The sequence below is a fragment of the Alosa sapidissima genome, chromosome 22 (assembly GCF_018492685.1).
Source record: "Alosa sapidissima isolate fAloSap1 chromosome 22, fAloSap1.pri, whole genome shotgun sequence".
NCBI lineage: Eukaryota > Metazoa > Chordata > Actinopteri > Clupeiformes > Clupeidae > Alosa > Alosa sapidissima.
The window spans coordinates 26407567-26420066 of record NC_055978.1 but is presented as its reverse complement, the minus strand read 5'-3'; the positions used below and the strand labels follow the sequence as shown (position 1 = coordinate 26420066).

General features: G+C 41.7%; 1 protein-coding gene across 3 annotated transcripts in view; it reads right to left on the bottom strand.

Annotated features, from left to right (window-relative positions):
* Window positions 1-4845: 4845 nt before the first annotated feature.
* Window positions 4846-12500, bottom strand: part of LOC121696960 (rho GTPase-activating protein 6-like) — an 89798-nt gene continuing 82143 nt past the window's right edge. For 2 of the 3 annotated variants that reach the window (XM_042078157.1, XM_042078159.1), the window contains exons 9-13: window positions 12268-12447; window positions 10177-10268; window positions 9408-9697; window positions 9045-9125; window positions 4846-8890 (exon numbers count right to left, since the gene is read on the bottom strand). In XM_042078157.1, the coding sequence (XP_041934091.1) occupies window positions 8391-8890; window positions 9045-9125; window positions 9408-9697; window positions 10177-10268; window positions 12268-12447 (1143 nt within the window). In that variant the 3' untranslated portion in view covers window positions 4846-8390. The remainder of the gene's footprint in view (window positions 8891-9044; window positions 9126-9407; window positions 9698-10176; window positions 10269-12267; window positions 12448-12500) is intronic. The other variant, XM_042078158.1, reaches the window with a different exon arrangement.

The following is a 12500-nucleotide window of genomic DNA, read 5'->3' as shown; positions in this document are numbered from 1 at the left end:
AGTGACTGATGGACTCTGGGGAGTGCTGTGGGAACATGGTGACTGCGACTGAACACATGGCTGTGTGGATCCAGGCACAGACCATAATCACATGGCGACAGGGCGGGGTATTGTTGTAAGCAATCACAATGTACATCCAGTAAGTCCAGACGTGCTGGTGTGCTGGTGCGACTGTGTGTCTTCTCATTGTTTGTCACACATTCTACATCCATTACATTTCCCTTGCTTCTCTGTAAAATAAGTTGAAGAAAAAAGTATGAAAAGTACAAATGTTTTTGTAGCTAGTTACTGTGGTAGCACTGTATTTTCTGAAAACTCTCTGATCGTTGTGCAGATCACCACTTAGGCCTGGAAACAGACAGCAGCTGTCCTGTTTTTATTTGAAGATGAAGGGTCCCTGATTGGTCGAGGCTGACCTGGGTGTCTGTGATTGGCTGCTGTCCAGAGACCTGTTGAAGCAGTTAGTGGAAACTTGGGGAGGACAAGACCCAGGAGCTCTCTGAGCCTTTGGCATTCCCTGGCCTCAAGGAAAATACAACAGCCATTGTACAGAGGAGAGCACGCCATCAGAATGTGCAGTTATTGACACGTCAAAAAGTACTCTGTCCTTAGCAAATCAACCCTGAATCACCCCGGCTCCATCTATAAAATGGATGAATACGCCTTCGAAGAATGTGTTCAGCACAAAAGGCCAGCCTTTCTCTCCTGCCTTCTCACTGAACTGCATAGTGTTATGGTTGGTGCGCGGCCAGATATCACAGATGCAAAGGTGTCCAAACACAGACCAGTCCTGCCTGTTCCCACCACGTTGGATGGACCAGACTCCCTCGGTGATGTCAGGTAGGTGGTTAGAGAGTTGGCCTGAGAATGGCGGGCAGAAAAAAAGCTTCCAGTGAGATCAGTAAAAGACAAAATGTTCATTCCCGTGCCCAGACGCTATTTATATGACATTCAACATTTGGTCTCTTCACTAACCATGTGACATTGCCATCTTTTGACCAGACACTGCATTCAGCAAGGGCAGGCATCAGGATATTTTGCCTTAAAGGTTTATCTGACTTCCTTCAATGTCTCAGTTCTAACAGGCAGAGGCCAATGACAACAGTGAAAGGTCTGAGAGGGGCTTTTTTCTCACCAAGAATACAGACGTCCTGTCACTGTTTTACAGTGTTGATCATGGAAAAAAGTAATGAAATCCACCATGTCACTAATTCAATTACTATCATACTGCTGTTTGTTTAATAACCCTGATAAACTAAGAGTTTACATATTGCACATACTGTAGGCTGTTAGGCCACTTTCAAGTGCTGATGGAGAAAGTCTACGTCTAAGACAAGACCATGTGCTGCCATCTTGTGGTGTCAACAGCAGGATAGAAAAGAAACTAAGGGATGAATGAAAAATGTACAGTGAAATGTACAGGTCAAAAGTGTTGGCACCCATGCTAAAGTTGACTAAAAAGAGGAATATAAAATCATCTTCCAATTTTCTTTGTGAATGAATAATGTATCATAAATAAACTAGAAAAGCATTTCCTGAAGTAAATACAGTGCATGAAAATGCTAAAATATGATGTAAAATATCATACAGAGTAAAAACAAACTATATTGGTTGCTAGGTAGATGAGGTTTAAGTTGGAATGACTGAAGAGTTAAATAGGTGGATAGTTTATATGGTAAAATTATTTGCTATGTAGATGAGGTGTAATATAGTTGGAATGACTGAAGAGTTAAATAGGTGGATAGTTTAAATGGTTAAATATTTTAGGTAGATAGTTGACGATAACTGACAGTTGGAATGGCTCTAATGTTTGCTAGCAGTTATGCTAACTATGTTAACAAAGATAATAATGCTAACCAAGTTACTTAACTTAGTTAATTTAGCTAATGTTTTCTAGCAGTTTTTTTTAAAAATGTTAATAATGTTAATGCTGTTAACTATGCTAACAATGCTAACTATATGACTTAGCTAACTTAGCTAATAATTTATAGCAGTTAAGCTAAAATATTAAGAATGTAAACATGCTAACCATGTGACTTAGCTAACTTAGCTATTCATTTTTATCAGTTATGCTAACAATGCTAACTATGTTAACATGCTAACTATTCTAACCATGCTACTTAGCTAACTTAGCTAATGTTTTCTAATAGTTTTGTCTAATGATAACTATGCTAACAATGCTAACTAGCATGCTAACTATGCTAACCATGTGACTTAGCTAACCTAGCTAATCATTTTTAATAGTAATGCTAACTAGAATGTTAACAATGCTAACATGCTAACTATGTTAACCATGTGACTTAGCTAACCTAGCTAATCATTTTTAGTAGTATGCTAACTATGCTAACTAACATACTAACTATGCTAATATGTTAATTATGCTAACCATGTAACTTAGCTAACTTAGCTAATCATTTTTAACAGTTTTGCTAAAATGGTAACAATGTTAGCAATGCTAACTATGCTGACCATGCTAACTAGCTACAGTGGGTAGGAGTTATAGTTGATGACAAGTAACAGTTACAATGGCTGAACAGTTAAAAAAGTTCAGTAGTTTAAAGGGTTAAATTGTTTAACTGTGAAATATTATAGTGAGGACTTTTATTTTGAAACAGTTTTTGGCAGAGGAAGCAGTTGAACAGGGTGTGTAGTCTTAATCATAGACAGGAAAAGATATGGGCAGAGTCATCACCTAGACGTCAATCGAGGCGGGTGAAGCAAATTTCAACCGTTTCCTGTTGGCTCAGGGAACGTAAATGTATCATAGGCACATAGTCTGACTTGTGTAACTCTTGTGATAGCTGCACCGAGAGATTGGGTATGTAGCCACTTACTTCGTTACCACCATGTCTACATTACTGTTCTAAATGTCCTAGTTGTTCGTAGATAAATGTGATTTAATATAAACAGCACTCGCCACATTCATAGCCTAGGCTACTGTCAATCCATCAAAACTTCACTGAAATGTTGTGCTCCAATGCTTTCGTTCTTATCCAGAGAACACGGTTATTTTGCTCCTGTGCAATGCTTTCACCCGCTCTGGCTGTATGCTTATTACGTCACTTTAGCATTGATTTCGGAAAAAAATGTATTACTCAGTCTGTAAGTCAGTTACGAGGTTATGACGCCAATCACACAATGTTGTATTACTCCGGAAATAGAAAAAGTTCATATAAAGGCTTAAAACGCTTCAGCTGTAACGCTATTTGATGTCAAAGTGGCGCCAAAATTGAATGGGCTTCAATGGGGATGGCTAGGTGAACTGGTCTACTATTTAGCCTCAGATCCGCCATAGTGTCTACGCTCTCCGAACGTTCGCCTGCTCCCTTGGTCTTAATAGAGCCAGTTTGTATGCTTTAAGCCTGAGACTGGCAGTTGATCCAGGTGGCCTGACCACCTGGCATAGGATTCTAATTGCTTAACGGTTCTATTGTGATGTCATCAGCCCATGTTAAGTCTATGGGGAAATTTTGAACAGTTTTTAATTAATAGTTTAAAAAGTATAAAAGTTACAAAGTTGAAAAATACATTCCACAGATGTCCTAAGTAAGACCTACGTAACACAGTTTAAATGAAGTTTCTACGTTAAGCTGTTGAAGCTGCATTAATTGCGTTAGAAGAAGAATAAGAGGCCTAGGAAGGACAGTACAGTGCATTTTCATGCACTGTAATAAATGTTCTTCCTTAAAATACAGGGGTCATAAGTACTGGCACTCCTATGTTAAATCCCCATAGAGGCAGGCAGATTTTTAAAGGCCAGTTATTTTATGGATCTAGGATACTATGCATCCTAATAAAGTTCCCTTGGCCTTTGGAATTAGAGATTGGCATAGTGTTGTTACAGTGCATGACGCACTGTACTGTTCTTTGGTTAGAAGTTTCTACGTTTAACGTAGAAACTTCATTCAAACTATGTTACGTAGGTCTTACTTAGGACATCTGGGCAATGTATTTTTCATCTTTGTAACTTTTATACTTTTTAAACTATTTATTAAAAACTACTCAAAATTTCCCCATAGACTTAACATTAGGCTGATGACATCACAATGGGCTAATTAACTTGAATTGCACCTGTATCAACTTCCAGCTGCTCATCTATGCCCCATCAAAGAGCCAGTTCAACTGATTGATTGATTGATTAAACTATTAATTAAAAACTATTAGGCCTTTATGACATCACAGCAATTAGAATCTTGTGCCAGGTGGCCAGGTCACCTGCATCAACTGTCAGTTTCTCAGGCTTTAAGCATACAGTCTCATTCTCTTAATATAAGACTACACATCCTGTTCAACTGTTTCAACTGTTCAGTCATTCCAACTATATTAAACCTCATACCTAGCAAATAATTTAACCATTTAAACTATCCACCTATTTAACTGTTCAGTCATTCCAACTATATTAAACCTCATTTACCTAGCAAATAATTTAACCATTTAAACTATCCACCTATTTAACTGTTCAGTCATTCTAACTATATTAAACCTCATCTACCTAGCAACCAATATAGTTTGTTTTTACTCTGTATGATATTTTACATCATATTTTTTGCATTTTCATGCACTGTATTTCCTTCAGGAAATGTTTTTCTAGTTTATGATACATTATTCATTCACAAACAAACATGTGTCCTTAAAGGTTGGATATTTCCTCATTTTTTTTACTTAAGGCATTAAGATCAATTTCCAAAAGATGATTTTATATTCCTCTTTTTTATTAAATTTTAGCATGGGTGCCAACACTTTTGACCATCATTGTATATAGATCCTAATGCGGATGGTAACGCAAGAGCTAAATAATGGTCCCTCACAAAATGAGAGAAAATAATTTAACTTCAACAAAATATGTGAATTTGCACTTTCATTTATTCCAACAGGACATAATTCAATATTAAGACAACAGAACATCACCAATGCAAGCCTCTGAGCACTGTCAGACCGTACAAAAAATTCTTTAATATTTTTGAGTACAAACTGTTCCTTGACAACACTGTATACCAATATTAATGATAATAATATATAACTTTACATTTGGACCACAGAATACAAAAGCTTCAGCATGAATGTTTTATAGTATCAAATAATATTTGATAAAGAGACAATATGGCACAAATAACACCCAAATGACATCAATGTTGACTCTCCAAGAGAAAACAAAAAGTATCAAATATTTGATATTTTTGGAATGCTACTCCATATTCATGGCAATGTTCATAGCATTAGAAAAATGTCAAATTTAAGCCCGCTTTTGAATACCAAAAGAGACTACAACACTTGGCAAAGAGTCATGGACTAAAAAAATGCTTTAAACACGACATGGATTAAAACAAACATAATCCACTCAACCACAACACAGCTCATATTTGCCAGCAAATATCTATATGACGGACAAACTTGAATGCAATAGTATTTGCAGCAAATATTATACAAGGGAGTTAGTGTTGGTAACATCTCTGGGACTCTCCTTGACATCAGGCTATTTTAATAACTGTGTTCACAGTTAACAGTTTAACCACTTTGTAATGAGTCGGGCCAGAATGACCAAATCTTGATAGGCAGATCAGTGGGACATTGAATATCCTCTTGTGAGTGGATGCTCTGAACTCTTTCCCCCAATGAGCCACTCACTTATTCCGTTTGTTGCAGACACGCTAATGCCAGACACACCTGCAGGTTTTCCATTCCATTCGGTATTTCGTACTCAGACGGGCAAAATTTTAATTAAAAAATCGTGTGGAAATCCAGCTATTCATTGACCTTGTGAGCTAACGGTGCTGTGGGAGGTCCCATGACTCTTGAAGGCCCTAATCCATCTGCACCTGTTACAGATTCTATCAGAAGCACTTTTGACACTGCTCTTTAAAAACTCCACAGAGCAGACTCATGCCAGATGAACATGTCTATTGGCTTGTTCCAACCCAGATAATCAAAACAAAATTCATTCATTCATTTTAGATGGCCAGATCAGAACGGTTATATGATCCTGAATCCCGTTTTTACATACACCTTGGCACACACCTGTACAATCAATATAGTAGTATAAAAATAATAAACTCCTTAGACCAGGCTTCATTTCCTATATAAAAGGATGAATTGTCACAATGTTTTAGTTCACAAGAGAAGAATTGGCACGTGAAACACAGACCCCGATGAGTATTTGGCAACATTTCTCACAAAGTCTACGACAAAAATTTAATCACTGAGACAAGTGCCTTTGCAATGCATCATTTTCAGTGAAAGTTAAACAGGTTCACTACATTTTTGTGATGGAACATTGAGTTGATTTACAATTTGGCACACAACTTTTCAATTGTCACTTACTGTAAGTCAAGGGTTGCATACTGACTTCCCTCAATATGTGTTAAGGTGCCAAATTTAGATATACCTAAACTGAAAGGAGAGAAAAGAAACTATAGCCTACTGATGCAGGTGTAGTGATGTGTCAGTACCCACTCAGAGCCAGTAGGGGGAACCCTTTGTAGAAAAACACTCTTGTCTCTGTATCACATGGCCACATACACTATATATCATGATGAAATATGTCTAATTCAATAATGCTTCTTTACTGTAAGAGATATTGGTATCAAAATATTTCATATGGCTTCATATAGGTATACTGCATTATAAAACGTGACCTTGAAATCCAAACCAGCACAGATTTTGAGAAATGTGACCCCACCAACAATCTGCAGAATGAATTCTTCACAAAAAGAGTACTTTTGAAGAGCCACATTGGCATGTTTCAAAAGTACTCTACAATGTCAGTTCTGTCCTGTAACCTATTCGAATTATTGACCTAATATGAACCTATTTTGGGTTACACTTTACATTCAGGTTTCATTCATTCACATAGAATTGTTACAGAAACTTCAACAAAAACAAAACACTAGTTAATATTTGTTCATGCTTCAGTTCTTGCTAAGGAATGCAATGAAACATGTTAATGTATGTGATATAAGAGGCTCAGGGTTTGTTAATGTTAACAAATACACTGACTTATATAATGTATTTTACTGGTACCTTTATGGGTTAAAAGTTATTTAAGTTTGTTAGAAACCAAATGGTCACTGCTCCCTTTTTTGGACTAAAAAAGCACTTTTCTCTCTGGAAAAGAAACCAAAAATGTTATGAACAATTGGTAAAATACAAATAAAATAAGTGTGCAAGATCATTTGCCAATGACTAGTACCACCTTAAACAAGCCATACCAGTGGTATTTAGGTATGATTATTTTGATCTTCAAAATGTTTGGTGGTCAGAGATCAATTTAAATGAGTGTTTTAAAGGATAGCAACTGTTCAATGGTACAAGATCTAAATGTACATCTTACGGATCTAATGAAGGATTGTGTGACCACATAAAGCAAAGCACTACGACATAAATATTCACAGTGTTAATTATCTATGCAGTATACTGAGGTACACTGGGGTATGGGCTTTCATCGGTTTTGTCGGCAGGATTTACGTGGCATCTTTTGGCACAAACATCTTCTATTTCTCTGAACACATCAACCAAAGTAAAAACTCACCCATGAGGAAGTCTCGAGGGAAAGCTTTGTGTTCACAAGGGGATCAGAGGAGGCCTATATAAACTGAGTCTGTGCGTTTATACGGGTAGTAGCAGCGATTCTAGTCAATTCATCATTTACTCGTGATGCCTGAGCACACAGACGTGGGGAGGTCCCCATTCACCAGGCGCAGTGACGCACGACATCTGTCACCAGGTTCTCATGTCTCAGTGCACACACCACCCAAAAAGACCAGCACACAGCAACTCACTATTTGAAAGGTTGTGTTTGTGATGTGGTTTTTTTCTTTTACAAAAGAATAATACGATTTCTGTCAGTTTCACAACGACAATGTAAGGTCATGGTGAGCAAGAGTGGTTGGGTTTGAGGTACCGGTACCTGTGTCAGGGCTTTTAGTCTGGCTTAATGGGAGTGGGTAGGTCTGACTAGACAGGACCACACACCCTCTGCAGAAGCCACATTACACAAAACACATTCACTAGCGTAGCAAAGATTAGTGACAGGTTATGTGAGTCTTCATGTAAGTGCTGTTTCATAGCTCTTGGAGGATTCAGAACACTGGTCGGATACATGGGATGGAATGCGTGATGTATCCAAGGTGGCACTGATGAATCATGGCAAGACTTGAGCAAAAACCATGGCAACCACTAGCACACACCACCCAAGCTTTCAGAAGACACTGCAGCAACACAATGGTGACCATAGCAACATCACAAGATGACGGCGCAAAAACAAATAAAAAATACCGTCAGGACCTGGCACACGGTAATGGACAGTAATGGGCGGTTGGCACTGGTGAGGCAGCGAGAGTGAGTTAATGGTCCTGTGTGTGTGAGAGCGTGTGAATGCGTGTGTGTGTGTTCCCTCACACCAGCGTCTCGGGCAGTGTGTCGGCATTGTCCGAGGACAGGAGCTGCCAGATGTGCCAGCGGTCCCTCTGCCAGTCTTGCCAGTCTGAGCTGCTGGGCACCGTGCCCGTGGGCGCCGTGGAGTTCTGCACAGCCGACCTCCCGCTGCCCTGCTGGTGGGCGCGAGAGATTGGCGGGAGCGTCGCACTGCCCGTTGCCGAGTGGCCGCAGTAAACGGGGGGCGGCGGGCGCGAGTCCTTCCTGCTGCCCTGCTTGGCGAAGGCCACGTGGTGGTGGTGCTGGTTGGCGTGGCTGCTGCCCAGGGGCAGGTCCTCGGAGGAGCTGGACGCCGAGTGGGGGCTGCTGCAGGAGCGCGACGCCAGGAGGTGCGGCTGAGGGCTCACCGCCGTGTGAGTCTGGGCCCGCTGCCGCGGCTGGTGCCGCCCGTCGCCATGGTGACCGTCGATGCCCTCCTGAGAGCTGCGGGAACTCCCCTCCGAGACGTTGCCATGCGACCCTAAGAGAGGCGAGAGTGATGTTGGTGTCACATGGATGGATTCTTGTCTCTGGTCCAAAACACCACTAGAGCAGCAGGATGTGGACAGAAGCAGAGAGAGAGCCCCAAACCCCGTGCTGATGTGCGTGGGACAGATGTGATGTCAGTATTCTACCTGTATAGGCTTGATCCTTCAGGCCAGGCTTGAGGGTGGAGTGCCAGGCCCCCCAGATGTTTACATGCTCCTCGGATACGTCTGAGAGTCAGCGAGAGAGAGACATATATCACAGACAGCTCCAACACTAGGACTAGGGCCTTATGGAATATATCTACATCATTTAGTCAGAATTACTTTAAAATACACAGTATCTGAAATGTAACACTCAGGTTTAGACTTGAGACCAGATGACTAATGGCAATGTGACAGGTGAAGAGTAAGAATGGATTTGAAGCGAAAGTGATTGATTTAAGAGTGCATCTCCACCTGAAGAACCCAGGTAGATGACCACACTTTCTGCCAACCTGCCTCCGCGCTCACCTTTAGTGGGTGACCACAAGCTGCTGCTGCTGCTGCTCTCCCTGGACTTGCCGGCCACCTGGCCCACCAGCGCGTACTGCTCCGGAACCCGGAAGAGCCGCTCTGGTCCAGACGACCCGCCGCCGCCGACACTGCTGCCCGCACCCTCCGTCCCTCTCCGCTCACACAGCACGGGCGAGTTGTTGTCGTAGGGAGAGAGCTCGCCGCTGGACGCCTTGTTGGAGTCGCTGGACGAGCGGCGCTCGCTGATGGTGAAGGAGGCCTCGGAGCGCAGCAGGTCAGGGCTCCTACGAGAAGGACACACAGGTGAGTGGACGCACTGGAGTCTGGACAGAGACACTCTAAACTCTAAAACTCTAAAACATCACTAAACAGAAGAGATGGAAGAGGGGGAGGAGGATGACGACGATTAGTAAACATGTCCGACCAGATCAGGGGATTTGCAGACACCAAAGAAATGTGAAAACAAACTGAAGATAAAGTTCAGAGATGGTATGAAATAAATTTAATGTTACACTTAACAAGATGTTGAACATAATATTAGTTTAAATTTAAACAAGATTTCATTGTGCACTGTAGTTTATATGCTGCCTATCAGTATAGGTGCAGTATATCTCTCAGCCCAGTAGAGGGAGACACAGCACTATTCTACCACAGACTAACTGAGGAGCATCCTGTATGGTGTAATGACTTTGATGATGTCTGCATACGAGTTGGTGTGTGTAGACTGTGTGTGAGCATGTGTATTAGTGTGTACCCATCCACTCACTGTGATGCTTTCCTCCGAAGCAGGTAATCCACCACGTCAGGGTCTGTCTCCAACAGACTCATTAGAACCTCATTCTGCAGGTCAGGTGGTACCTACACCACCACAACACAAACACAACACAACAACAGTGTTAACCCATGGAGCAGTATGTGCATATTCTCTCCTAGCATCTCTATTCCTAACATGTCTAACTAATGCTTATTGTGCACCTATTTTAACCTGTTGTTTGTTATTTTGTCATATACACTAGCGCTACTCAACACTTATTCTACGGTCTCCCAATGAAGTTTGACACTGTTTCTTAAATGAAAGTGTTTGGTGTCAAATTAATGTAAATGTAAAGATCATAATATATACAGTGTAACTATATATTTTCAGTGACATTCGTTGAATTGAAAGTTTAATGATTTATATAACAAGGAGTCTTTGATTCTTTAACAATCCCTTCATTGACTGTCAACAACAGAGCAAATGTGTTGGCATGGAGACAGGGTTCATGTGAAGGCTGAGCCTGACATCTAAAGCTCTGAAAGCAAACATGTCCACACTGTCATCAGCTATTTCTCTTGTCCAGCTCAACTTGGGCTTCAACTAATAAAAGTCCAATCTGGATAAATGAGCAATCAAAATGGTCATAAACAGCACTGAGCAGTGTGTGCACATCTGCTACATGTGAAAAGGCCCACAATATGCTGTGAATACAACTTCATTTGTTCATTTGAACTATCCAGGTTACAGGCTGGGACAATGACACGAGGGGAAATGGGATATTTATTAATATCACACACCAACCCCAACAGCCTGCACCAAGACTTGCCACACTGTGGCTGGCCCTTGCTTGTGTTGGTCTGTCCCCAGTTAACTGATAACCCCTCTGGCTCCGACTCAAAGCTCCAGGCCCGGCAGCAGGCTTTAGCCCTAACCCTCCTTACTCGAGGCTCGCGGCCTCATTACGGCACCAAGCCCCACTGTGTTTGCTCGACCTAAGACTGACCCATTGTCTGTCAGAGCCGTCCAGTCCCAAAGTAAACCGATCGCGCTCACTCGGCCCACACTGTGAATGGGACACAAGTGGTGCTCGAGTGAGACGGAGGATAAAGGGCCGATTGAGTGACAGACAGGTACAGAGGGACAAAAGTAGTGTCAACATAATGAGCTGGGCCAAGAGGAGACATGCATCACGCTTGGCACATTCCAGCAGTGATTGCTCATGTCATTGTGGGACAATTTACTGTTTGTTATAGTTTACAACGGCATGTTAGTCCTCAAAAGACCTCAAACAGCTTCACTTAAAGGTGATGTTTCCTTATCCATTCTATGGAAACAATAACTTCAGTGTCCCGAACCTATCTTTAGACCCTTCATAATAGATTAAGCACCACGACAAGGCCAACACTGTAGAGTGTAGATATGCCAAATTGAGAGATGTGTTTTTAAATGATAGAGCTTTATGGACTCCAAATGTTAAAGTAGTTCTTAAATTCCCAATTCAGAACTGTTGCTAATGAGCTACAGTGTGAGTATATGTGTGGGTGAGAGTGTATATATGCAGGTTACGGGAGTATATGTGTGAGTGAGAGTGTATATACAGTATGCATGTTACGTGAGTATATGTGTGGGTGAGAGTGTATATATGCAGGTTGCGGGAGTATATGTGTATGTGTGGGTGAGAGTGTATATATGCAGGTTGCGGGAGTATATGTGTATGTGTGGGTGAGAGTGTATATATGCAGGTTGCGGGAGTATATGTGTATGTGTGGGTGAGAGTGTATATATGCAGGTTACGGGAGTATATGTGTGAACTGTTGCTAATGAGCAAGTGTGTGTGTGTGAGTATACATGTATGTGTGGGTGAGAGTGTGTATATGCAGGTTACGGGAGTATATGTGTGGGTGAGAGTGTGTATATGCAGGTTACGTGAGTGTATGTGCGGGTGAGAGTGTATATATGCAGGTTACGTGAGTGTATGTGTGGGTGAGAGTGTGTATATGCAGGTTACGTGAGTGTATGTGTGGGTGAGAGTGTGTATATGCAGGTTACGTGAGTGTATGTGTGGGTGAGAGTGTATATATGCAGGTTGCGGACACGCACCATGAAGAGAGCATCAAAGGTGTCAATCATGCGCTGGACGACGGCGATGACCGCGGTGGACTCCTCGGCCCTGGCCGAGCTCTGGACGCTGAACTCCTTGTCGGAGTTCTTCTGCTTGTGCAGCAGGTTTGGCCCAAAGATGGTGGCCAGGTTCAACGAGGTCATCTTGTTCCCGGTTACCTGGTGACAGGAAATAAATGGCATATGTGCACAAACGCAGACGTATATGCACA